This window comes from Fusarium odoratissimum, assembly GCF_000260195.1.
Source record: "Fusarium odoratissimum NRRL 54006 unplaced genomic scaffold supercont1.49, whole genome shotgun sequence".
NCBI lineage: Eukaryota > Fungi > Ascomycota > Sordariomycetes > Hypocreales > Nectriaceae > Fusarium > Fusarium odoratissimum.
The window spans coordinates 99,657-125,099 of NW_022158729.1; the positions used below are offsets into that span (position 1 = coordinate 99,657).

At 42.3% G+C, this 25,443-nt stretch overlaps 8 protein-coding genes across 8 annotated transcripts; 6 read left to right on the forward strand and 2 right to left on the reverse strand.

Annotated features, from left to right (window-relative positions):
- Positions 1-6,936: 6,936 nt before the first annotated feature.
- FOIG_15244 (uncharacterized protein) lies at positions 6,937-9,193 on the forward strand. The gene is made up of 3 exons (XM_031216597.1): positions 6,937-7,139; positions 7,230-8,639; positions 8,707-9,193. The coding sequence occupies exons 1-3, from the start codon at positions 6,985-6,987 to the stop codon at positions 8,990-8,992; spliced, it is 1,851 nt and encodes a 616-aa protein (XP_031053682.1). The 5' UTR covers positions 6,937-6,984; the 3' UTR covers positions 8,993-9,193.
- A 224-nt stretch (positions 9,194-9,417) lies between these two features.
- On the reverse strand, positions 9,418-11,446 carry FOIG_15245 (uncharacterized protein). Its single transcript, XM_031216598.1, has 4 exons — positions 11,223-11,446; positions 11,087-11,160; positions 10,491-11,021; positions 9,418-10,431 (listed from the first exon to the last, which is right to left on the reverse strand). The coding sequence occupies exons 1-4, from the start codon at positions 11,237-11,239 to the stop codon at positions 9,449-9,451; spliced, it is 1,605 nt and encodes a 534-aa protein (XP_031053683.1). The 5' UTR covers positions 11,240-11,446; the 3' UTR covers positions 9,418-9,448.
- A 226-nt stretch (positions 11,447-11,672) lies between these two features.
- Positions 11,673-13,710, forward strand: FOIG_15246 (uncharacterized protein). The gene is made up of 2 exons (XM_031216599.1): positions 11,673-11,957; positions 12,022-13,710. The coding sequence occupies exons 1-2, from the start codon at positions 11,732-11,734 to the stop codon at positions 13,665-13,667; spliced, it is 1,872 nt and encodes a 623-aa protein (XP_031053684.1). The 5' UTR covers positions 11,673-11,731; the 3' UTR covers positions 13,668-13,710.
- On the reverse strand, positions 13,591-15,675 carry FOIG_15247 (uncharacterized protein). The gene is made up of 2 exons (XM_031216600.1): positions 15,365-15,675; positions 13,591-15,300 (listed from the first exon to the last, which is right to left on the reverse strand). The coding sequence occupies exons 1-2, from the start codon at positions 15,565-15,567 to the stop codon at positions 13,704-13,706; spliced, it is 1,800 nt and encodes a 599-aa protein (XP_031053685.1). The 5' UTR covers positions 15,568-15,675; the 3' UTR covers positions 13,591-13,703.
- A 276-nt stretch (positions 15,676-15,951) lies between these two features.
- FOIG_15248 (uncharacterized protein) lies at positions 15,952-17,489 on the forward strand. Its single transcript, XM_031216601.1, has one exon. It carries the CDS (start codon positions 16,087-16,089, stop codon positions 17,473-17,475), a length of 1,389 nt encoding a protein of 462 aa, XP_031053686.1. The 5' UTR covers positions 15,952-16,086; the 3' UTR covers positions 17,476-17,489.
- A 405-nt stretch (positions 17,490-17,894) lies between these two features.
- Positions 17,895-18,155, forward strand: FOIG_15249 (uncharacterized protein; the record flags this gene model as incomplete). The annotated part of the gene is made up of 1 exon (XM_031216602.1): positions 17,895-18,155. The coding sequence occupies one exon, from the start codon at positions 17,895-17,897 to the stop codon at positions 18,153-18,155; it is 261 nt and encodes an 86-aa protein (XP_031053687.1).
- A 1,820-nt stretch (positions 18,156-19,975) lies between these two features.
- FOIG_15250 (MFS transporter, PHS family, inorganic phosphate transporter) lies at positions 19,976-22,557 on the forward strand. The gene is made up of 5 exons (XM_031216603.1): positions 19,976-20,879; positions 20,944-21,176; positions 21,238-21,734; positions 21,785-21,866; positions 21,914-22,557. The coding sequence occupies exons 1-5, from the start codon at positions 20,329-20,331 to the stop codon at positions 22,264-22,266; spliced, it is 1,716 nt and encodes a 571-aa protein (XP_031053688.1). The 5' UTR covers positions 19,976-20,328; the 3' UTR covers positions 22,267-22,557.
- A 1,275-nt stretch (positions 22,558-23,832) lies between these two features.
- On the forward strand, positions 23,833-25,346 carry FOIG_15251 (uncharacterized protein). The gene is made up of 2 exons (XM_031216604.1): positions 23,833-25,184; positions 25,249-25,346. The coding sequence occupies exons 1-2, from the start codon at positions 23,976-23,978 to the stop codon at positions 25,333-25,335; spliced, it is 1,296 nt and encodes a 431-aa protein (XP_031053689.1). The 5' UTR covers positions 23,833-23,975; the 3' UTR covers positions 25,336-25,346.
- Positions 25,347-25,443: the final 97 nt, after the last annotated feature.

The following is a 25,443-nucleotide window of genomic DNA, read 5'->3' on the forward strand; positions in this document are numbered from 1 at the left end:
TTTCTTAATACCTTGGTATTTATATAGCAGATATAAATAAAATTCGCAAAGGAAGTTATATTCTTTGTCTAATAGGAATTTTATTCCTTTTATTATTCTTATAATTATTTTAATAGGTTAAGTAAACTGGTATTCTCCTTTAGGGTTAAATTCTAGGAGTTATTCTTTTATTTTTATAGTCCCTATATTAAAGTCAGGTTATCGACTAATAGCATCTGCATATCTATTATCTATGCCTTTATAGTGCGCTATAGTGAAATTAAATTTATATAGGTATTCTATATAGTATAATTATTATTAGTTTAGCTTTTATATTATTATAAAGTAAGCTATATTCTTATAATTAGTAAAGACTTTTACTAGGTACTTACTTCCTCTAAGGTAGTATTTAAACTCCTTAAAGCAGTTAATAATAGCTAGGAATTCTTTATTATAAATAGGGTAGTTAAGTTCTACTTTATATATCTTATAAGAATAGAAAGTAATAGGGTGTAATATACTGTGGTTATCTTATTATCCTATTTATCCTCCTAAGGCAAAGTTAGAAGTATTAGTCTTAAGTTTAACTTACTGGTTAGGATTAAATATAACTAGAATAGGTTTATTTATAATAGCTGACTTAAGCTATTTAAAAGCTTATTATGCCTTATTATTTTATTAGAATTGTTTATTCTTTTTGGTAATCTCTGTAAGAGGGATAGTAATTCTGCTAAAGCCTTTAATAAATTATTGGTAGTAGTTAGTAAATCCTAGGAAGGATTAGGTTTCTTTTACTAATATAGGTGGTTTCTATTTAGCAACTGCTATAATCTTTTATCTATCTATTCTGATTTTATTATATGAGATTTTATATCCTAAGTATATTACTTAAGACTAATAGAAGTGACTTTTGGTGGGTTTAATAAGTATATTAGTATCTTATAGTACTTTAAGAACCTTATAGATATATTTTATATGCTCTTCTTTTATATTAGAGAAGATAAGGATATTATTTAGGTAGTAAATTATAAAGATATTAAGATATTCTTAAAGTATATTTATAATTATATATTAGAATACTATAGGTATATTAGTTAATCTAAAAGGCATAACTAGGTATTTAAATAATTTATATTTTATTTAAAAGGCTATTTTTTATTTATCGCCTTCTTTAATTTTAATAAGATTATAAGTAGATTTAAGATTAAGTACTATAAACTATTTCTTACCAAATAGGCAGTCCTTAAGTTTAGTAATAAGCAGTAATAGTATTTTATCTTTATTTATAATCTTATTAAGTTATTAGTAATCTACTATAAGTCTTAGTTTATTAGAGTTAGGTTTTAATATAAATATAACTAGGTATCCTGCTAAGGATTTCGATAGTTTAATATATTCTTTTTATAGTATATTATTTAATTATTTTCTAAGTATATTAAGCTTATCTTAAGATAGGTTATAAATAAGGAAGAATTTCAGGTTTTTTCCATCTTTTAGTATAATTTTAATATTATAATCTATATATTAGGATAACTTTATATTAAGTTCTTCTTAAAATAGTTTTTTATAAATATAATACTCTGGTAATATATTCTTAAGTTATTTATTAGATTCCTTTATAGTAATCTATTTTATTTATTTAATATCTTAGTCTAATTATCTGAATTGTCCTTTGAGAGTTATTATTATTTATCTAATGCGTTTTGTTTTGCCTTTGTGGTATTTATATTATATTCCTTTTAAAATGGGTAATACTCTATTGCGCCTATCTTTACTACTCTTATTAGTTGAAGTTTGAGATCTTATGTTATTGTTATCTAAATTAAACTTATTATCTAAAGGGTAATTTTTATAGTTTACCTAGCCAATTCTCTAGTTAATTTATATATTATAGTATTATAACCATAGAAATCTAAGTATTAAATCATGTTTCTATACTGGGATAATATTAAAGTTAATACCTTAGTTTTTTCCGTTAATAAATACCTTAAGGTAATTAATCTCTTAGGTAATTCTTCTATTATTATAACTATAGGTGCCTCCTTCTCTGTTCTTTATAATATAGGGTTCCTTTTTATTTCTCTATAATAGCCTTAGTTTATTAACTATTTCAGGGGAAATAAAATTTATATTAGCTCTGCTATCTATAAGTGTATTTAGCTACTTATCCTTAATTCTGACTTTTAATTTTAGGCAGGTTTATTAACTTCCTTTTATAGTTATTCTTAGAGCTTTTTCTAGGAGTTTATTTTCCTTTGCTTTTTTGCCTATCTGCCGCTTTATTATAGATAGTATATGCCTTTTCCCTATAGGTAGTCTATATTATATTTGCTTCTAATATAGTTAATATTATTAGGATATTTATATTAGGTAGTAAGTTATTATTAATATATAGCTTTTATTTTTTTTATTTTATAATCTAGGATAATATCTGCTTTTTCTTTTTTAGTAAGGGGTCTTCCTCTTTCTTATTTTAATTCTTCTAAGTATTCTTATAGTTATTACTTATCTAGCTGTTAGATAATATCTTATTTATCTTAAGATGCTTCTTCTTCCTATTAGGTAATATCTTAGTTAATTTAGTTAAGTTCCTAGTTAAGTGCTTTATCCTTAGTAATCTTAACTTCTTATTATACTTTTTATCTCTACTAGGTAATATATTAGGAATTCTAGATATATACTAGAGCTTATTCTTATATTTTAATATAAGCTTTTAGTTTTATTACTTAAGATCCTCTATATCTCTTTATAACTTAATATCTAATAGTATTAATAATTATATAAGGTTTTTATTTTTAATACTTATTAATTTATACTAGGAAGTAATTATTTACTATTTTATCTTATTAGTGTTATAGGCAGTAGTATTATATATATAATATCTATAATATCTACTAGTAGTTTAGGTAATTTAGGTATCTCCTTAGATCTTTTTTAATCTAAATATATTCTTTAGGTATTATAGAGTCTTTTACTACTTCCTTTATATATACTTAGATATAGATATTATTATCTTGTTTTATAATTGCATATTCTCTTATAAGTTCTATATATTTCTAATATTTATTATTTTAGAAATAGACTCTGTGTTTATCGTATTAGGGTATAATTTCCGTATTTTAGACTATTTTATTTTCCTTATATCTAATATATCTGGCATTAAATTCTCTCTAGGCTTGGTAAGATTCTAGGTAGTTTAGGTTATTAATATATTAGTTTAGTCATTTTAGGGTAACTTTAACAGGGACTTTGTCTACTATTAAGTAGGTTCCTTGGCCATTTTTTATAGTACTTAGTTTATTATCTAGGTTAGGGTTAACTTCTTTTCCCTTTTTAACTATAAATATAGATTTTCCTTTAATAAGGTATTATATTTCTAGTTTAGGTATTAATACCTATTTAAGTTTAACTTCTGCATCTTATTTTACCTTTAGTCTTTATTATTTTTATTATTTGCTTTCTTTTCTTCTAAATTCAGGATCTTCTTACCTTTTCACATTATATACTCTTTTCTTAGCTTATTTTTCGCTTTTACTTTGCATATAGGTCATTACTATAAGAGCTAGGTATCCTAAGATAGGTTATTATTCTAGTTCTAGATATAGGTAGTATCTCTTAAGGGTTTCTTCTTTACCAAGGAATAGATCTTAAATATTAAAAGATAGGTTAAAGTTCCTAATATATTTTATTAGTTTAATTATATTATAATCATCTTTGCAGATTATATTAATAGTTCTAATTACTATTTAAGGTTCTTTATATTTCTTAATTATATTAATCTTCTTATTTTCTAGGACTAGTTTATACTTCTGGTTAATCTTAATAAGGTTCTTATATTTTAAATTATAATATCCTTTCTTACTGCAGTTCTAGTAAGTAATTTTAGATTTATCTTTCTTAGTTATTCTAATAGTTATTAGTCTAGAGTTAGTGCCATAAGAAGTATTATTATTTTATTTCTTTCCCTGGTTAGCATTATAGCATAGCTTATTTCCCTGGCATCCTTAGTTATTTTAGTTATAGCAGATTCTCTATTAGAATTATATATTATTAACCTTAATGGCTTTGCTAATATAATTAACTAGTATCCTTAGTCTAGCTTCCTTATAAAGTTCTACTTAAATTATTTCTTTAAGTCTATTAAAAAAAAGTAATATAAGGGGTTCCTAGTCCTATCCTAGCTTAGTGGCTAATTAGAGAAATTTAGTTTTATACTCTAATACAGATTTAGTTTATTAAAGTATTTTAATCTTTCTTTCTACTTAGCTTTTTTTATTAACTAACCTAAATACTTATTATATAGCTTTCTTAAATTTAATATAATTATTATAAATTTAAAAAGTTCTAGGTAACAGTTTATCTTTTAGCATAGTAGTAATTACTTCTAATATAGGTTAAAACTATTAGGCAGTATTACCTTTAAGATATCCTAATATATATATAACCCTATTATTATTATTAGCAAACTGGTTTAGAAAGTAACTTATATAGGCTTGGCATTAAGTAAGGAAGGTAGCTAGTTTAGCAGGGTTTCTATTAAATAATTCAGGTGTATTAGGTTTAAGAATTTCCCTTAATTCTTTCCTATTTACTGTAGTAGCGGTGAGTTAATATATTTCCTAAATCGCGTTTTAGTGGTTAGCGGCCTGCTATACCTAGAATACAGCGGCTTTAGCTAAGGCTTATCTAAGGTTATCTATTTTAGTTATTATATTAGTTATCTGCTAATAGAGCTAGGTAATATTAGAGTTAGTGCTACTCTTAGAATTATTATCTATATCCTAATTATTATTAATAGGTGCTAGAGTAGTATGAGGTGCAGTGTGTTACTGTGTAGGGTTGATGTAGGCAGCTATTATATTTATATTACTTAGCGTTATATGGTATGGTCTAAATAAGAGCTATTAACGTATAATAGTTAGTTTCTAACTATAGATAAACTAAGCTATGCTAAGTTTATTATTAGCAGATGGTATAGGGCGTAATGCTAAGCTTATTAAAGTATTATATCTCTTAATAGTAGATTTAATATATATTAGGCTTAATTAATATAAAGAAGTTTTATTAATAGCTAGTAAGATAAGTTCTATGGAAGTGTAATAAATATGGTTTATATACTTGAGGTGGTTATAGAGTAACCTGCGTGGTTACTATATGATTCTAAGAATTACTGGTGTTTTTAAAGTGATTATTGTGACTGGATCTTAGCGGTCACGAATAGAATCTCTTAGTCTGTAATAATTATGCGTGATTGGTGAAAAATGTGGGGTACACGTGACATAACCGCTAGGATCGTAATAAGAAGAAGCTTTTAAAATAGAAGTCCCTAGACTTATAGCTAAATAAAATAACTACTTAGTATAATTACTATCTATATAGTTGATTATAACCTTATTAGAAAACTACTAACTATACTAAAAAGACTTATCTTTATAATAGTATTTTATCTAAGAAAGATTTCCTTAATTAAGCAGCTTCTTTGCTAAGAAATAGGCGTTAAAGTGTAAGCCTGTATTATATCCCCTTATTAAGAAGCTAGTAATAAATTATTCTTATTAAGGCATTTAATTACGCCTGATTCTTAATATCTTTATATAAGATAAAAGGGTTATTCCTGATAAGTATTTTGATATGACTTTTGTCCTGATCTGATAAGATTTAGGGCCTGCTAGATTATGGTTTATCTTTGGCGGACTTTTAATATTAACTGCGTTGAATAACCCCGTAGATTGCATAACGACTTAACCCCTTTTTATCTGCAATATCCTGAATGCGAACGCCTGATTTATATATCGTTATAAACCTCATTCTTATATAAGGAGAATAATATACTTTTCGCCTTAATCGGGGCATTTTAATCTATTGAAATAACGCGATGAAGTTATGGTGTTGATGTTGATGTTTAATTGAAAGCGGGGTTGGACCCGGAATGTGTCGGAACTTTTGCCGCCCCACTGTATCTTGATATCTGTCGATCTGCAGCTATGATATGTAATCACAAAGCTGTACTGGAGCTCGGCTCGAACCACTGGCAGTCCAACCCCGCACCCAACATGGTGATATCCCGAGTTCCAAATCCAGTCACTGTTGCATTGCTAAATGGTGGAGGTGCGTGCGTCTAGCTCGCTTCCGTCTCACCGATACTTTTCTAGAAACGATATAGAGTAAAAGTCGCCCGGCTTTGCTGAGAAACTTGCCCATTTTGCTTGACGTCATCTGCGACCCATACTCGCTTTATAGGTCTCACGGGCCACAACCGGACTACTTCTCGGTGCGAGAGATTGTTGGACTCGGTTAGCCTGGTGTCGCTTCCAGATGACTGGGGTTTGGCATAGCCCCCCTGCGCGATTCTTCATACATAGTACGAGCTGAGATCAAGGCCAATGATCTCCTTGGCAAACATGTGAGACGAAAGGCTCGGACTCGTGTCACTCATTCTCTCCGAGCCTCATGCGGTCAAGAAAATTCAGGTGGGTCACCAACGTTTCCTCACTCTTCCACTCGGGCAAGCCGTCTAGAATTTGGCCGAAGGTGTCACATCTTGAGGCCATACATCAGCAAAAGCAGCCAAAAGTCTGGTTTCAATTACAGTCCTGATCAGTATCTGTTCCTGGCAGCTTAGCCTGAAATATCTGCAAATATTCATCAAAGCCTAGAGATGTCAGCATCTAGGTTAGCTCTTTTTATTTGCAAGGCCCGCCGTACTGAATAAAATGAGCCTATCGCGGAGCAACATTTAACTCCGCGTGCCCATCTTATCCACTCCACTCCACAAAGTACGACATCCGCGGCACAGCTGAACAGGAACAGAGTCCTGCACGCACAGGCTCAGCCAGTCACCGTTTTTTAAGTCGACCACATTACTCCAGTTTCCTTTGACAGGACAAGACGCTACTTTCGTCTCGTCAGTAGATCTTATTTCCGCCATAGCAGCCTTTTTTTACCCGCAGCCACCCCGTCCCCCTGTTAGTCCTGCAATTTGTTTCCCGCAGCCACAAAACTACCATGACCGAATATCAAAGGCGCAGATCAATCCTAGCCTGCGATCTGTGTCGTTTAAGGAAAATTAAATGCGATGCTCGTCAACCCCAGTGTGGTCCCTGCGAGCTGAACGGTGCCGAGTGTATCTACCGTGCCGTCCCTGAGGCACGTCCGTCAAGGTAAACCCCTAGGATGTTGGCCGCCCTAATGTTACTATCTCAAATCTTGGCGATATCACTAAGATAGCACGAGGCTAACAGTCCAGACAGGCTGGAAGTTGATATTTCCGAGATCCGCCAAAGGCTAGACCAAATAACAGCCCTCTTGACATCTGATCGTCATATCGAGGAGAACCAGCCGGTTCACCATGCGACACCATCTCCACGCCCGGCGATCGACATATCCGAGACCGGCCACGTAAGCCTGGCTGACCGTGATGGAGTCTACATTGAATTTCCCTTCATGATCATCCAGCGCAGGTCCATGATGCGCTTGCTCGATCTTGACCTTGAATTAGCAAGATGGCTTATCAACATGGAGCGCGCTATCGCAGGGTATCCGGCGTTGGTTGGCGCGACACCTGGTTTCAGTACGTCGAGGTTGTTAATGATGCAGTCTCACCGACTGACCACCGACTTGGCCAGTTTCTCTGAGCATGTCCATACGTGGTATCCTCTCTTCTCTGTCGAGTTCTCTGACATATTCTTCTACACTATTGGCAACGTGGGCAGTTCACCTGTCAATTCATGTCTCGCCATTCTAGTTCTTGCCATTGGCTGCATGGCGGGTAATGGCAATGCTGCTGTTCCTCTCGATAGGAGACCGGAACTTGTGTACATTCACGAGGCCACCTCATTCCTCCAAAACGTCTTCTTGGAACATTCTATTCCCGCTCTACAATGCCTCGTTCTCTTTGCGATATACCATTTGCATCTTCTTCAGCCATGCCAGGCACACGATTACATTCTCGCGGCATCGTCCCGTGTACAAAATATGCTACGGAGTCATCAGTACCCCCCAAACTCTGACTCAGGAGAACTCCTCGGCCGTGCTTACTGGACCATCCTCCTCATTGAGAGCGAACTTCTGATCCAACTTGACCTACCTCAAAGCGGGATCTGGGCCTTCAATGACTCTGTTCCTCTGCCATCAGCCAGCACGGTATGGCATTTCCCGCTCCACCCAACCCAGACAGATACGGCTACTCTTCGATCATCGTCACACTTCTCATCGATACCGGGCAACGCTCCTGCTGATAACACTCTTGTGTACTTTGTTGCTGAAATAGCAATGCGCCGTATGCTTCAGCGCTGTACTACATCTGTGAGGAGGTCTGCCGGCGGGGGTCTACGATACGCCCCAGTTATTGCGACTGAGCTAGAGTTGCATCTTCACGAATGGTACGATTACCTTCCACCACTATTACGATTTCCCAAAAGCCTGGATGATAGGGATCATGGAGCTTTACATCCGAACGCACAATTTTTACAGGCTCAGTTCTTCGCCTGTAAAGCCTCCATCTACTGGCCCGCCGTGTACCAATCCATTGAGCTTGGCAAGATTAGCGATGAGTTATCCCAGTACTGTGCCAAATATTTCAAAGCTTACATCACATTCATCTCTGCGGCTGCATCCACTTTGAAGAGCTGCCGGGTCAATAGTTGGACTTTAGCTACAAGGTGCGTGTTTTTGGGCTTGATCTTCTGTGTGCTAGTTGCCTCTATACTAACCCGATTCCTTTCAAAGTATCTTTATCATAACCATGGCGGCCCTGAGAGCAATAACACTTCCATCTTTCTATAAAGAGTTCAACAGTGATGAGCTACGCAACAGCTTTACTCGAGCCATTCAAGTCTTTACAGATATAAGCCCTCATATCCCCTCATTGGCTGCTTTAGGGCATATATTGGACGAACGTGTGGCTGTTATGCGAAAAGAGACTGCTGGTCACAGTGATCATTCAATACTGAGCTACAGAAAATGGGGATCGAGCAATGGCAACTCACGGAAAAATTGTCATACCATAACGTAGTAGCGGAACGATATGCTCCGCACAAGTGAAAGCAATTGTCCACCTAGTAGTTCATCCTTGCATTGTCGGCAGAAGCTCTCAGAAGACGGGAAACGGCCCTGGCTCCTGCCAGAGTCCGTGCAGACTCCGAGGTAATCGGCATTGGTATTATGCTATCTGCAAGTTAGAGAAATTGAAGGGTGCCGTCGCTCAGGGTTATGGTTACTTCTTATCTTTATTTATTATAACTTGGGATTTTTAATATAATACTTAATTTACTTTTTATTAATAAATACCTCTTATAAGGTAGTATTAATCTTAATAGCCCTTATAGTATTTATTAGCTTAAGTGGTAAAGGTTTATTACTAAGATAGGCCTTAGTAAATTTAATAACCTCTTTAATAAGTACTATTTTAAAGTATTTATAATAGTACATAAGTACCTTATAAATATTATTATTAATATCCCCTTAAGTACTAAGCTCTCTCTACTATAACTACGCCTTTAGATGTCTTTGTATCAGTCAAAACAGTCTCTAGACCATCAGACCTTGCAACAATCTCTTTAAACTTCCTAGGAGGGACGTTCATTGCATAAAGCTCGTCCATCTTCTCAAATGAAAGACCTTTGGTTTCGGGAAACAACCACCAGCCGCCGAAACCGGCGATCAATCCAGTAGCCAAGAATATAAACCCGACCTTTCCGCCCAGGTCTCCGGCGTCGGGATTAATCATATACGGGACTGTAAACTGCATGATCAGACCCCATACCGAGTTAGTGATGGTGATGAAGCCTTGAGTCGCCGCTCTGAGCCGCATGGTTGCAATTTCCGACGCCAGGACAAATCCCGTGGCGCCGATCGAGAGCTGATAGATCAGCGCCCAAACATACAGCATGCCCACGATACCCCAGCTTGCCCTTTTCGTATCGGGAATGCATCCCAGGATTCCCATGATCAGTAGCATCAAGCAGAGTACGAACTGGGGACCGACAATGAGAAATCGACGACCAAATATCTCTGTGAGGGGAAACGCGGCAGTGCTAGCGACAAGCATAACAACATATAAAGCGATCGAGGCGCCAAAATAGTCTTTGACGCCGATGAGTTCAAGGAAGTATGTCGCGTAGCCGATTACAAAGGTTGCTCCAATCATTTGTTGAGCTGAGGCAGCAAAAATAGCAGTAAAAGTACGCTTGCGGTTAAGTTTGTTGAAGCATTCTGTTTCCGCTTGTACGTTGATGCCCAAGATTCTCTTTGGAGGTGTGTTGTCAACGTTACCATGCAGGTCGTTGGTGAGTCGAATTTCTTCCTCGATGCGTCTGACTTCTATATCGTAGTATTCGGTATCGTTGAAACCATATATACGGCGGAGTGCTTTCTTAGCATCGCCTACTCGGCCACGTCTGATAAGCCAATAGGGGGACTCGGGGAAGAAAGGCCAGGATATGGTTAAGATGACTGTAGTATAGGGCTCTACATTAGTGACTAGAAATCGCGGGAAGACAGATACAACGTACGAGGGAAAATGTACATAGCCACGACAGGAAGCCACCATTGCCATTTGCCAGAAATGTGACTGCTCCCCTGGCTTACAATGACGATAGCAAACTGGCCGAAGACGATACTAGTATTGAAGAAGCACAGAAAGAAGCCACGGAGCTCGGGACGGCAAGTCTCGCCAATCCATAGAGGCGAGATGGTGAACATCATACCAATCGCGATACCGTTGACACCCCGTCCTGCCAGATGCATCCTCCAGTCTGGAGCAAGTTGTTGGAGAAGGACCCCAGCAACTGAGATGATAGATGCTGCCAAAATGCCCCATTTTCGACCGAACCGTTCGAGTAACGGCGCAAAGATAAAGGTAGCGACGATTTCGGTAGCGGGGGCGATCGAGTTCCAGGCGGAGAGATAGTGAGCCGGAATGAGGTAGGTACCGTCCGACTTGAGCACTCCGAACTTTTCCCTAAATTCAGGCAAAGCAGCGAGCTGACCGCCGGCCACGATGTCAAACCCTTGCATGACAACGCCAGTCGAGATCAGCAGAGCTAGTTGCTGTTGTGAGCTGATGGAAACAGACGACAGGCAGCTGCGAGTAAAGGGCTTAACTTACCCCAAAGGGCAAACCGCGACTGCGACCTAAGAATCTTCCATTTGTTGTCTGGATCGACAACGGAATAATCCACTCTGCGGTGCAATAGTCAGTGGCCGGCTGAGATTTCTCAGTGGAACGATCAAGACGCGCTTACCCATGAATTAGGGTCATTGTAACTTTGACGTGTTGAAGTTGAAGTATTGAGGTAATATTAGGCAGAAAGGGCTTGCTCCTGTACTGAGTGACTGTAGACCAAGTCGACCTTTGCCAGGTCCGACATGGAATACTTATAGCCCTGCCAGCTGAGTCGTCTAATCGATCCGGGGTTAGTGCATCCAGACAGTTGGATTGTCTGATGATCCGGGGTATGGGGTAAGGTTGCCAATGCAAATGCAAGCGAAGCCAGGGGCTTGGGGTGGAGAACTACCTCCGCCTTATGTTTCCATACGGAATTACGTAGAGACTAGAGTTAGCATTGTCACGTGTCTGTCAAGTTACATCGTTCCACTTGTAAATTTCTCCAAGCTTCGCGGAGCTATCTTGAGCTCCGCGATGTGCCCCACAGCTAGGAAATGCCGATGTCCCCATCAGAATCCGCCGAGGGGGTTTAGCGCAACACGAAGATACGCCGACCACGCCCCGCTCGAATCGACATCTATAACTATGTTGACTAGGCTTCAGTTTCCCAATAGTATCGGCATCCTCAACTTGATAGCGAAACAACCTATAGGCTTGACGCGGATTAGTCAGATGGCGTACCAGTTACAACAGACCTGGAAAAGTGGCTTCGAACGGCCTAGAATCCATTTTACGGCAAACAGCTGGATCAACGATCCTTGTGCTCCGGGATACGACCCATGGACCAATACCTACCATGTATTCTACCAATGTACGTATCTACCTTTTTAGACGTGCCACCTGAGTTGTTTGCGCTAAATAGCATGTTTTGGCAGGCAACCCATCGAGCTGCGAATGGGGTAACATGTCCTGGGGCCATCTGGTGTCTAGGGATTTATTGACATGGACACCAGCTCCGGTTTCACCAGTTCTTGTCCCAGACCAGATCTATGACTCTGAAGGCGTCTTCACTGGGTGCTGGGTTCCTGCCACTAACGCCAACGACAGGACACTGAGGGTTGCTTATTCCTCTGTGAAGCATCTGCCATTTCACTGGAGCACCCCACCATACCCACGTCATGCAGCCGGTTTAGCACTGGCAACCTCCCGCGATGGAGGTATCACTTGGGAAAAGTCTCCTCGCAATCCAATATTGCCTGGTGAGCCAGACAGCTTGAACATCACTGGCTTCCGCGACCCTTACGTGACGGCTCCGCTGTCCATCCACCACAGTGACCCGGCAAAGCTTTACGGGCTGATCAGTGGTGGGATACAGGATCTAGGTCCTACAACCTTTCTCTATGAGATATCCCAAGAAAATCTTGAGGATTGGAAGTATCTCAATCCTCTTGTGGATGTTCCGCTCCGATATCAACCGTCAGATACGTGGAGTGGCAACTACGGCATCAACTGGGAGTGCACCAATTTGGTGACGCTTTGCGCAGGTGATGTTTCACGCCACTTCCTTATCATCGGAGCTGAAGGTGATGTTGAAAAGGAGCACGTGAAGAAGGACAATGGACCCCCGGGAGTTCCTTCACGTACCATAAGGACCCAGCTGTGGATGTCAGGTCATCTCACCACGAATGATGAGGGCATCATTAAATTTCGATACGAACACGGTGGCTTTCTCGATAATGGACCGTATTACGCCGCGAACTCGTTCTGGGATCCCATCGGCAACCGCCGCATTGTGCACGGCTGGATCCCAGAAGAAGACATCACCGCAGACGCTGCTAAAGCAAAGGGTTGGAATGGCTCTCTCGCAATTCTACGGGAGGTTTTCCTCCTTCGGATTCCCAATATCAAAGGGACTTGCCGCAGCGAACTCTCCGAAATATATCCCTTTGAGCAACTAGCGGAACCGGACGGTTCTACTACCGTTTTGACTCTAGGTGTGAGGCCTATCAGAGAGATGGCGAGACTCAGGGAGACTAGTGCCAGGATAACAGAGCTGGAATCTACTGTCATGCTGCCTGGGCCAGATACTGCAGCTTCCCGAACAATTGCTCGCACACAGTCACCAAGCTGGGAGCTGGAGGCGGAAATTGCCGTCCATCCCGGATGCCAATCCGTTGGTTTCCATCTTCGTCACAGTAACGATCTTTCGATTCGTACGACCCTTACATTCTGTATCGCTAAAGAGACCATTCTCATTGAACGGAAAGCTTCCAATGACGATCAAACAGTTAATAAATGCCCGGATGCCGGACCCTTTACGCTACTGGCTCTGACGCGGCCGGATGCGGGAGATGAAGTGATATGGGAGAAGCTTAGAATTCGCATCTTCTCAGACGGGGATATTCTCGAAATCTTCGCCAACGACCGCTTCGCGTTTGCCACTATGGTGTATTCCGAAAACTACGGCCCAGACATGGGTGGAATCACTGCGTTCGCTACCGGAGAGATCAACAGTGCTTCATTTGAAACCGTAAAGGTTTGGGATGGCTTAGATGTCAAATACATTATGAGAGAAACCTGAACTACTGTATAATTGCACCAATTTAGATATTGTTGATTAAGACCTACTTATCTCTTCCCCAAGCCAAAGCTGGAATTCTGTCAGTCGCCGATTTAGCGTACTTTCCATCAATATTAATGACGGACTGGCCTCGATAATCCGTTTATCGACAGACAACGTAGATTTCAAACACGCAATAAGATGAGACCAATCCACCACGCAATTAACTCGAATGCAACTAGTTTGGGACGCCTTTATAACTGCAAGCGATGACATGAAGATAGTTGAATAAAGCGTCCAGCGATTGACGATACAGTTTTGAATAGAAATCAAGATACTAGGCATCAACTGGGTATACGCACTAAAGAATTTTTCGCAATGTTGAAAAACTTCAGGAGTCGCTGTACCATCTTGGATACTCTGGTAAATCGCTGGCCAATATATCGATAGTTTGCAGCAGTAATACTGGACCCGGAGGAAGATGCTAAGAGGCTCAGCATATAGTAAGTTGTCGTTATCCGCGAGATTGTTGACTTGGAGCTGCTGAAAGCGAACGACATGTGGCAAATAGTCATACCATTCATCGAGTTGGAGCTCGAGCTCTAAAGCGATACTGGGAGCATAAACTACCTCGCCATGAGAACTCTTGCGGATAGCTGTATTGCAACGGTGCAACATTCGTCTCATGGAGATTTCAGCGAGGAAGAACGACTGCGTTCTGTCATTTTGAGGTATCTCAGCGGCAGACATGATGCTGCCCGCTGGTGAAGTGTTCGTGCTTTCAGGCGATCCTGTATCAATATTGAATTGCCATGCACGGCGGCTACTGGGCAAGGCTACTTTATCGTCTTGGTTCCAGATACCGCTTTCCACAACGTCAAGCTGAACACGAAGCTCACTCTCGAGGAGAAGGATCGCCCAATAGGCTCTTATAGCTTGTTGGTAAGGTTCACCGGCGCTTGCTCCCACGTGCTTGAGTAGATTCTGCACCTTGAAGGACGCCATCATGGTGTAGTCGTATGCCTGGCTCGGCTTAGAAACACAACAGTGGTAAATTCCTAGCAAGAACAGACACTGGACGCTCTCGATGCTCTTGTCGGTGAGTACCGCAGGCAACGAGGCCATGGCGACTTCTAAGTAGAGCTCACTGCTGTTTTCAGAACCAGAGCCTCCTAATTGATAGTCCCGCTGGGCAAGAGCGCCAACTGCGGCCACCAGCAGTCCCAGACATGACTCGGGACCCGGCGTCAGAGTTCCTGAGATGATGCTAAGATAGCGTGTTGAAAAGCCAGGGTGTAGTATTGGGTACCAAATGTGGATATATCTGGAGAAGGCAGCGAGAGCCATAAGGGCATGTTGTTGTTGGATGAGGTGCATCCTCGATGAGTGGCCTGACCATACGGGCGGAACATTTCTCTCGAGCCTCGCAATCTCCTCAGCAAAACCAGGGCCAAGACCAAGGATGGCCATGACGCACTCGGTTCCGAGCAATTGGAAAGGTAGTTTCTCCTCGCCAGTGAAGACATGGCATCCCTGGCTGGGGTCCACCAATACTCCGTGGGGAACAATGGTAGGCTGTTGGGTAGCGTCCAAGGGCAGTCTCCCAACGATGTAGTCCAGCCGCTCGTGTATTGCCGCGAGTTCTGCCTCGACTCTATCGGCACAGGTTAGCACCCATCAGGTGAGTGATTTAATGCTAAATTGATGGTTGAAGTTACCTATTTGGAGGGACCGGTATGCTCTGCTCGTATTGGCACTTGAGTCCGCGGATACGACAATAGCCGCACCCCGGCTTCTGGCTGTCACATCGGGTTCTTCTCGCCCGGCAGGCTGTGCACGCGGTGGTCGTCCGAGTCCGCGTCTTCCTTCGCAACGCCGGCGGGCTGCCTCCAGATTGGGATCCAGCGTGCGGGTCTGACATGTTGAAATACAGTATAATGCCCGACGTCCGCGACAGAACCTGGGGAGGGGAAAGATCGGGAGGACTTTTTATCTCCGCGATGAACGACCAAGGACGAATGATGGAAGCGGAAATCGCTGAAACCTTAGCACCTCACCATTTCGCGGAGGTAAACCTAACCCCGCGATATCACTCCACATCAAGGCACGGACCCTCTATCTCAAAATGTCATTGGCCAAACCATTCCCTCTCGACACTAGCAGCTTTCCTACGCGTCGCGGTGGCATTCCGAAAGCATAGGTCAGCAAAAGCTTCAATCCCGATTCCTCGGGCATAGTTGTCTGAATGTTGGACAGCGGCGGCACTGAAGGGCTCGTTGACTGGGTTCACTCCATGAAAAGTAACCCACTATCGTCATCAGGATGAAGGTATATATGTCCCCTTGGGATCAACGGTCTTCACCCCAACTCATCTCTTCAACTCACAAGGTTCTTCTACTTTACACACAAGCAATAATTATTCTTAGTGCCCCCTATCATCATGACCAATCCCATTTCCTCTCTTCAAGGTGGCATCCTTAACAATGTTGCAAAGTTGAAGACAGCGCGCACTGCCCGTGTTTCCAGCTGGGATCACAGTGGTCTCAACGAAGATGCTTGGGTAATTCAGCCAGGTGAGACGGCTGTCTTGGCAGACCTCGAGGGCCCTGGTACTATCACCCACTTGTGGTTTGTCCAGACTTGCCGCCGCATCGTGGGACCTGGTCTCATCCCATACTCCAAGTCGGGTGTTGCCATGATGGAGGTGCACAACGCTCTCGGCCTCAACTATGAAGTCAGTGACCCGGATTACTACCGGAAAGTTATTATCAAGATGTACTGGGACGATTCCGAGACCCCAAACGTCCTAGCCCCCATCGGCGATTTCTTCTGCCTTGGCCACTCCATGGCAGCCAACTTCCAATCACTCCCCTTCACGGTTTCTGTCAAGCCGTCTGAAGAAAAGAAGTTTGGTGGTGCTGCTGCTTTCAACTGTTATCTTCCAATGCCTTTCAATAAGCGGGCTCGCATCGAAATCGAGAATCAGAACGATGAGGCCTACTTCCAATACTTCTATATAGACTACGAGCTTTTCCCCGAGCCTCTGGGTAAGGATACACTCTACTTTCATTCACACTGGCGACGTGAGAATCCTACCAACGGCTGGGCTCCGGAAAGCATTCAGACCAACAGCCTGGAGACTCAGGTTCCGAATCTTGACGGCAAAGGCAACTATGTCATCCTGGAGACGGAGGGTGCTGGGCAATACATAGGCTGCAACCACAGCGTTGCCCACTTCCAGGGAACCTGGTGGGGTGAGGGCGACGACATGATATTCATCGACGACGACACCTGGCCCCCGTCGATGCACGGTACTGGCGGCGAAGACTATTTCACCCAAGGCTGGGGCATGCAGAAGAATGCTTACCCTTTCTGTGGCACTATAATCCATGAGGAGGATGTTCCCAACCACCAAGTCAGCTATCGATGGCACCTTGCGGATCCCGTCCGTTTCAGCAGGAAGATTCGTGTCACAATGGAGTCTGGGCACGCGAACCATCTTCGGGATGACTGGTCCACGACCGCGTACTGGTACCAGACTTTACCAGGACCCAAGCTATCTATTCAGCCAGTGGAAGAGCGAATCCCCCGCAAGCCAGACTTTCCAGCTGGCAAGCGTCCGGAACCGCCCAACACGGAATCTCTGGACCCGAAGAGAAAGGCTATGATTCAGCAACACCAGGACCGAATGGAGGCTTTTGTGCAAGACAGGAACCAGTGGCTTGAAAGAAGGGCCAAGGCTACTCAGGAACGTTCAAAGAAGAACATCGAGCATGCAAAGGACATTCGCACACGCTTCTATGAAAGTGTTAAAGGGGGTACTATGTAAAAACTATAGAAGTAGTTAAAATAGTTATAAGAAATAACTTTAATTATTAAAGTAGTAAAAAATAGAAAGTAAAAATTCTATAGTGTTTTGCACCTAGCTATAAGGTTAGCAAGGCCCTGGCTGCGGAACCTCGCGTAGTCCCGGCCATTTTCGGTCAAATCGCCGATGATCAGCAATTACTACTCCATAAACACGATAAGAACCTAGAGACGCGGGTGGAAAAGCAAGTTTAATGCGATAAATTAATACCTCGATGCGGAGAAGTTCAGTGTATCATCGCCCAACTTTAAATACTGTTTCCGCGATGTTCCTCGCAATCAACTCCCCCCTTTTCTTAATTCACTTTGCTGTCTGTCTTTCTTTGTAAACCAAGCTGAAACATGCATGTATTCAAAGTCGGAGTTACGGACCTTGTTGCCATGACTGGGATGGTAACGTCATCCTATGTCGACTCGTTATCCGAAAATGCAAAAGAACTCTTGACTGTGAATATGGAGTGGACGAATACGTACTACGATAGAAGCGCTGGGTATCTTTATGACTTCAGTGGTGCTGGGGCTCTTGGGCATGAGAATAGAAGTTCTGCCCGGTATGCATTTGGCCTCCTGGCCCGTAACAACGGCAAGGACGTTACAGAAGCTAAGAAGATCATCGAATGTATTATTCACGGGCAGTATTAAAACCCTGTCAATGAGCGGTACGTACAGCCTTCATCAATGTAAGGCAATTGACTAGAAGTACAGCACATACCAGAAACATTCCAAAGAACCTATAGCTGGGTCGGATGCATACCGCGATATTGATAATTATTGGGATCCAGATTGGCGTGGTCTTACCAGCACGACTTTGATCATTACTTTGGAAGAATTCCCGAAACTCATCAGCAAGTAGGTGCAACAGCTATTGCTTGAATCGCTGCCCAATGCAACCAAAGGCGACGAGTATCGGTTTGGTAATCTGGATCTCAACAAGGATAACCTGTATCCGGCACATAGCAACCCGGTAAGTGAGGAGAAGTGTCCGGCTTGTGATTAGTACTGACTTACTGCCCCCAAAGGCTGTCATACGCGCTTTCATATCAGGCTGGACCGGTAGGTATCTGAAAGAGACAAATATGGCGAGGAGTGGTGGATTAGTTCATGTCTCCTAGTTATCTCTACTAGCTAATATAGGGGTAAGTAGAGATTCCTTTCTGGCCTTGAATCAAATGATCGTCTCTATCATATATATTTTAATCCTTTAGCTCAGACTTATCACTTTACGTATTTTTATTAGCAAACTCTTACTAGGATTAGTCAATGCCGACGTTAATACCGGCGACCTCTAGCCCAGACTAGTTATTACCAATCTCAGAGTCATTATTGATGCTCATATCGTCAGCGTTTGGTTAGTAGACCAAGCTGTTTTGTCCTCGCGAATCGGGTCATTCAAATCACTAAACCAGGATATGTCAGTTCCAGCTTCGAAAAATCCAATGTATATAAACCCAGTTGTCCTAACTCGTATCAGTAGAGTAGCAATTCGATTGCTTCTCGGGTATCCACGCTAATGCTTACCCCGACTTCTTTTATCTAGGGAAATAATCATGCCGTCTAGTATTACCCTGCAATATTAGAAGATAAACTTTAGTGCTTCCTTAGCCTTTATTTGAAAATTCCAAGGTTAGACTGGAGTAGTGATCTTTCTCTTATGCCAGTAATCCGGACATCCAGGGCTAATAGACATAAACAAGCTACTAAGCAGACCGGCTACGGTAAGGTTGATATTAACTAAACAACCGCATTGACTTTACCATAAAATTAATAATATAACTCCTTCCTTTTTACTACTTATAAAACAGTTTAATACTGAACAGTAGTATTAAATTAATTATATATAATTAAAAATAAAATTTATCTTGAAAATATTAATTTTATATTTTTAATTAAGTATTAGAAAGATTAAAAATATTATTAAAAATAGCTATTATATTATATGTAGAAATTAGACTAAGTTAAATTAGGTATCAACCTTAAAGACGGGGGTCAAAAGACAAGATAGGCGCCACGCTTAGCTAATGGATTTCAACTAGCAAAGCAGCTACCAGTGCCTCTGGTGTGACTTGGTCGATGAAGCGTAATAACAGTTCCGGAGGCGCAAACTGTGGAGGTCTCGGTGTCCCAAAAAAGGAAAGCTCCATCGGAAAACAAGTTTCGTCGTATAATCTGCCATCGCCTCCGTCGTTAATTTATGGATAAAGATATAATGGGGGCCAACCCAGGGAATTAAGTCTCTTCTGACGCCAGATCGTCGTCGTAGGCTTCTCCTTAGCAAGAAATGTAAACGTTAATTCCGTGCCATTTGCCGAGATCCTAGTAAATCTTTGGCACTCCTGCAGCCAATGATGTTGGCATTTGGGCGCACGTGGGATGGAGCGACCCATTCATTCGACCTGTGTCTTTCACAGGCTCGAATTTCCTATGCGCATCGTTCGTATGGATCCTGAACCTTGTGAGGCTCCCCGAAGCAGCGGCGTTTGCCTTCTTTTCAGTCCGTCGAGAGACGACTAGATGGGGCCATCAGTTCGACCACATCTGAAGGGCGTCTGGAGGCCCGGTTAGTTGTTGGAAGATACCGAACAAGACACCTTTATCTTTTGGTTATTTCATATTTATATAAAGCCGACCTTGATGTCCAAAAAGGAAGACTCTACTTTGTTGTCTAGACAGCAGGCGCAATATCTCACTTGTATGGTTAACTGGGTGCATCCAAGTAGAAGAATACCAAACGCATTTATCTCTTCGTTTCCTCACTACTTGTTTTGAATCACCCCTTCTTGGCATACGCTATTAGTTCCCCCATCCATCCAGTGAAATGGCTAAGGAAGAGGCGCGTGTCCCCCCGGCCGCTGTCGCCAAAACCGCTGGCGGCAACAGTGCTTTCCGCAACGTCCATAACGACTTTGCTCATATCGCTGACCCCAACGAGCGTCGTCGTCTTGCCCTCGCCGAGATTGACAGGGCTCCTTTTGGCTGGTATCATGTTCGAGCCTGTGTTGTCGCCGGTATCGGCTTCTTTACCGACTCTTACGATATCTTCTGCGTCTCCATGCTGACTATTATGCTTGGCATCGTCTACTCTCCCGCCACGGGTAAGCTTCCTACCAGTTCAGACAACGCCATCAAGCTCTCAACTTCAGCTGGCACTGTTGTTGGTCAGCTGGTCTTCGGTATGCTGGCTGATATCGTCGGCCGAAAACGCATGTATGGCCTAGAACTTATCATCATTATCTTTGCTACCCTTGCTCAGGCCCTGAGTGGTGGCTCTCCATCAACATCTCTTATCGGAATTATCATCTTCTGGCGCGTCATCATGGGCGTTGGCATTGGTGGCGACTACCCTCTTTCTTCTATTATTACTTCTGAGTAAGCCTGGACCTATAGTGCTAGAATATCTTTACTCCGAATCCCTGCCTGACATATGCAAAAGATTCGCGACTACCAAATGGCGAGGAGCTATGATGTCTGCTGTCTTTGCCATGCAGGGCTTTGGCCAGCTTTGCTCTGCCCTGGTCATGATGTTCCTTACTCTCGGCTTCAAATCCGATCTTGAGGGTGCCTCTAATATATCTAGCTGCACTGGAAGTTGTCAGGTTGCCGTCGACCAGATGTGGCGTATCCTGGTCGGCTTCGGTGGCGTTCCCGCTTGCATTGCCCTTTATTGTAAGTGTCCAAGTTCGTCTCGACATATAGATCTGACATTGGTTAACTTGGGGAACCTCAGACCGTCTAACCATCCCTGAGACTCCTCGTTATACTTTTGATGTTGCCCGCGATGTTGAGAAGGCTGATGGGGATGTTAAGGCCTATATGAATGGCAGGCATGAGGGTAAGACTGACGAAGTCGCTCGTGCTCAGGTCCACCAGGGTGCTCGCGAGAACCTCCAGGTGCCTCAGGCCGGCTGGCGCGACTTCTTCCACCACTACGGCAAGCTTAAGAACTTCTTGCTTCTGATTGGAACTGCTGGCTCATGGTTCTGCCTTGATGTGGCTTTTTACGGTCTCAGTCTGAACAATGGCACTATTCTTACAGTTATTGGCTACTCGACTAAGAATGCCCATAACGTGTATGAGTACCTTTATAATACTGCCGTTGGTAATATTATTATTGTCCTTGCTGGAGCTGTTCCGGGTTATTGGGTTTCTGTTGCTACTATCGACACTCTTGGCCGTAAACCTATTCAGCTTGGCGGCTTTATCATCCTTACTATTCTTTTTATTGTACATTCCCCCCCTTTTATACTTTTTTTCTAATACTAATAAACAACTAGGTCATGGGTTTTGACTATAATCATATTTCCTCCAGTGGTCTACTTGCTATTTATGTACTTGCCCAGTTCTTTTTTAACTTTGGTAAGTGTTCCATTTTATTCCTTTAAGGCGGTTAACTAACAAATTAGGTCCAAATACTACCACCTTTGTTGTCCCCGGTGAAGTCTTTCCCACACGCTATCGATCTACTTCTCACGGCATCTCTGCCGCATCTGGCAAAATTGGATCGATTATTGGGCAGGGAGCCATCTCGACCCTTCGTACGCACGGTGCTACTAAGAATGATGAGGCTCCCTGGATGAACCATGTTCTTGAGATCTATGCTCTTTTCATGCTCATCGGCTGTTTTACTACTCTCCTTATTCCAGAGACCGCTCGCAAGACTCTTGAGGAGCTTAGCGGCGAAGATGATTACGCCAATCGTCATGAGAGCGTTGAGAACGAATCTCACAACGGACCGCCTGAGAGGTCTAGCATTTAAACGGCGGCTCGGCCACCATTGTCTTTGGGACATTAATTGAATCCGGTGCCGCACCGGAAAGACTGGACGAATCAATCATATATTTCACACTTCGATTAATCACATGCAAAGAGCTATATCACGATATCAATATAGTTAATAGCGTGGACGGGACGGACGGCAATGCCATCAACCAACTGGTAAAGAATGTAACTACCCCAAACCCAAACGGCAAAGTACTGCAAAAGATACAAAGAGTTTTCGTAATCGCAAGGCTAGCGGTAATATGACCGTGCTGCCGTTTAAACAGACCAATGAAACCCACAGGATTGAAATCTTGAACTCACCGGCCCGTGACAGGGGCCCCTGACTACCTATCCGAGCATCCATCTATCACACCCCTTTGCCTCAGGAACCCTCAATACCTACTGGCTGTGACCTAGACAAAACTTCGCGGGATATATACAAGGGTATTGCTAACCATGATGCTGATGTAGGTGAGTTCGACATGGAAACTTCATTTGTGAGGTCTAACGCATGGCATAGGTCTCACGGCCGCTGTCCACTGACCTGCCCGGCGTGGGATTGTGATCATCATAGCGAGTTTGCTGTAGCAGATAGTAAACTTTATGTGTGTAGCACAGCTCCCAGGTGGGTACATCGGGCGCATCCTGGAGTCATTTGAGCTCATCGAGGGGCGGATATGGATCGGCAGGAGTTCAAGATGTTGATGTTTGAGCGCTTCGCTGAGATGGCGGCCATAAGTATCTTCCTTAACGATAGACGGGGATAGTCGGGGCTTGACGCTATGGAGGTCGGCTCCGCCGAAAAGGTTTTACTCAAAATTGTGATTGGGTGTCGTCAATGGGAGATATCTGGGGAGTAGTGAAGTAAACCCGACAGCTGGGGCCTAAGCGATTAACTCTTATTCCATGATCTTAACCATAGGTCCGAATTCCAAGCCCTGATAGCTTATTACTTATTATCTAGGGCAGTTATGAGTGATAAATCGCAATAATGTATAACTGGAGCCGAGTTCTGAAAAGATGGCACAGCTAGTAGACACATCCTATGGAAGATTGGCTGCCGCAGGGATAACGGAGTGGGGTTTAGTGCTAGAGATAGGCAGTTTAGGAGGATATACTTAGTTAGCTCTGGTATTTCCGGCTAAGTAAATCGCTAGTTATTTATATAAGGCCTAATCTCTTGTATAATATTATCATAATTAGGTGTAACTATAACAGCTATGCCCTGCTTATGCAATAAATAACTGTGGACTAAGCTGTTATATATCTAAGTAATAATTCACGGCATTCTTATCTGCTACTAAGAATTTAATAAGGTATTAAAAGCCATTTTATTTATCTTAACCTTGAAACTAAAACCCTTGCCCATTGATTATTGCACTAGTATTGTGCTATGTATTACTAGAACTAACTCTTCCCGAGGCTATTAGCAGCGCATGTGACCACACGCTAGCCCCAGTTTTGTCTCAACCTCGGAAGTAAAACTATTGCCCCCCAATCCTTGGTTAGAATGGGGAAAACCTTTAGCCAGCCCCCTCATTATGTAATGATGACACGTTCAGCATAATGCAATCCTTACCATGAATTCGCAAGCAACATAAACTACTTTTAGAAGCTTATTGCTTTAATAATTACCACCTTGCGTATATTTTAATTTAGAAGGAATTTCGCTCAAGTTTCGGAACGTTAGCAACATCCTCGAGAATGTCACCTGATCCTAAGCTGCATTTACCAGAAAATGTACCATGGAGTGAACCTGCGTGGTACCGTACTGGCAACTCGGCCTACATCAATGCATCCCACCGGAAGATGAGGGACAGTATCCGGAAATATGTTGATAAGAATATCCTCCTACATGCCTTAGAATGGGAAGAAAAAGGCGAGGTTCCACGGTCAGCCGCAATTGACTACTGCAGGTCCGGAATTCCTTTCGAGGATGTACCAGAAGAATTCCGACCTAAGGATATCCCCAACCTAGCACAAATCCCCCAGAGCGATTTGGACGCCTTTCACTTCCTCATTGCAACTGACGAGATGGCTCGTGTTGAAGGTGGAGTTTCTATTGCCCTTGGCGGTGCATCTACAATTGGGCTACCACCAGTTCTCCATTATGGGACACAAGAACAAAAGTCTCGTTGGCTTCCAGGACTGTTTTCGGGTAATGTCAATTTCTGCCTAGGCATCACGGAGCCTGGTGGTGGTTCAGACGTGGCCAACATTCGAACCACAGCGGAAAAGTCTTCAGACGGCAAATTCTACATTGTGAACGGTGCGAAAAAATGGATCACGGGCGCTCTATGGGCAACTCATATGACAACCGCTGTACGAACTGGTAGCCAAGGTGCCAAAGGTATCACTGTCCTCGAGATCCCGCTCGATAGCCCCGGTGTGTCTCGAAGAAAGATCTTTAATAGTGGACAAAACGCCGGAGGGGCTAGTTTTGTAGATCTCGAGGACGTCAAAGTTCCTATTGATCATCGAATTGGTCTAGAGAATGAGGGCTTTGAAATCATTATGAAGAATTTCAATAGGGAAAGGTTTGCACTTGCAGTTGGGTGTAACCGAAAGAGTCGTACCTGTCTCGCTATGGCGTTTTCATATGCCCTAGAGCGCAAGACTTTTGGGAAGAGGTTGATGGAGAATCAAGTCATACGGCGCAAACTCGCCGAAGTTGCACACCGCGTCGAAGCTCACTGGGCTTGGCTTGAACAGATCGCCTTTCAAGTCAATTCATCTAGTCTAGGCTGGCAGACACCGAACATTGCAAGTCAAATAGCCCTGGCCAAAATCCAAGGCGGGCAGATGTTAGAATTCGCATGTAGAGAAGCACAGCAAATCTTTGGAGGCGCAGGTTATCAAAAGGGCGGCCGTGGAGCGACGGTGGAACAGATTAGCCGTGACCTTCGGATGTTTGTAAGTATCCTTGCTCCTTGTTTCAGAAATCGATGTGGAGTGCAGAGCAGCTAACAATGAATAGGTGGTTGGCGGCGGCAGCGAAGAGATTATTACAGATCTAGTCCTTAGACAGGAGATAAGGGACTTTAATAAGCAGGGAAAGCTTTAGTTATTATTTGTTAATATATTTTAATAATTATTAATTTATTTATTATTTATTTTATTTTCTTTACTTTTATAATTATTATACTTTAAGCCTTAACTTAATAACTAGTAT

What these genes read in the sequence shown, in the direction of transcription:
- FOIG_15244 (XM_031216597.1), top strand. Translation starts at nt 6,985, where the DNA reads ATGACCGAATATCAAAGGCGCAGATCAATCCTAGCCTGCGATCTGTGT. An exon ending in CCTGAGGCACGTCCGTCAAG is followed by an intron (nt 7,140 to 7,229) that starts GTAAACCCCTAG and finishes CAGTCCAGACAG; the next exon opens with GCTGGAAGTTGATATTTCCG. An exon ending in AGTTGGACTTTAGCTACAAG is followed by an intron (nt 8,640 to 8,706) that starts GTGCGTGTTTTT and finishes TTCCTTTCAAAG; the next exon opens with TATCTTTATCATAACCATGG.
- FOIG_15245 (XM_031216598.1), bottom strand. An exon ending in GTCGCGGTTTGCCCTTTGGG is followed by an intron (nt 11,022 to 11,086) that starts GTAAGTTAAGCC and finishes AACAGCAACTAG; the next exon opens with CTCTGCTGATCTCGACTGGC. An exon ending in GGCTATGTACATTTTCCCTC is followed by an intron (nt 10,432 to 10,490) that starts GTACGTTGTATC and finishes CCTATACTACAG; the next exon opens with TCATCTTAACCATATCCTGG.
- FOIG_15246 (XM_031216599.1), top strand. Translation starts at nt 11,732, where the DNA reads ATGTTGACTAGGCTTCAGTTTCCCAATAGTATCGGCATCCTCAACTTG. An exon ending in CTACCATGTATTCTACCAAT is followed by an intron (nt 11,958 to 12,021) that starts GTACGTATCTAC and finishes ATGTTTTGGCAG; the next exon opens with GCAACCCATCGAGCTGCGAA.
- FOIG_15247 (XM_031216600.1), bottom strand. Translation starts at nt 15,567, where the DNA reads ATGTCAGACCCGCACGCTGGATCCCAATCTGGAGGCAGCCCGCCGGCG. An exon ending in ATACCGGTCCCTCCAAATAG is followed by an intron (nt 15,301 to 15,364) that starts GTAACTTCAACC and finishes CTGTGCCGATAG; the next exon opens with AGTCGAGGCAGAACTCGCGG.
- FOIG_15248 (XM_031216601.1), top strand. Translation starts at nt 16,087, where the DNA reads ATGACCAATCCCATTTCCTCTCTTCAAGGTGGCATCCTTAACAATGTT.
- FOIG_15250 (XM_031216603.1), top strand. Translation starts at nt 20,329, where the DNA reads ATGGCTAAGGAAGAGGCGCGTGTCCCCCCGGCCGCTGTCGCCAAAACC. An exon ending in TCTTCTATTATTACTTCTGA is followed by an intron (nt 20,880 to 20,943) that starts GTAAGCCTGGAC and finishes CATATGCAAAAG; the next exon opens with ATTCGCGACTACCAAATGGC. An exon ending in TCCTTACTATTCTTTTTATT is followed by an intron (nt 21,735 to 21,784) that starts GTACATTCCCCC and finishes ATAAACAACTAG; the next exon opens with GTCATGGGTTTTGACTATAA.
- FOIG_15251 (XM_031216604.1), top strand. Translation starts at nt 23,976, where the DNA reads ATGTCACCTGATCCTAAGCTGCATTTACCAGAAAATGTACCATGGAGT. An exon ending in GCCGTGACCTTCGGATGTTT is followed by an intron (nt 25,185 to 25,248) that starts GTAAGTATCCTT and finishes AACAATGAATAG; the next exon opens with GTGGTTGGCGGCGGCAGCGA.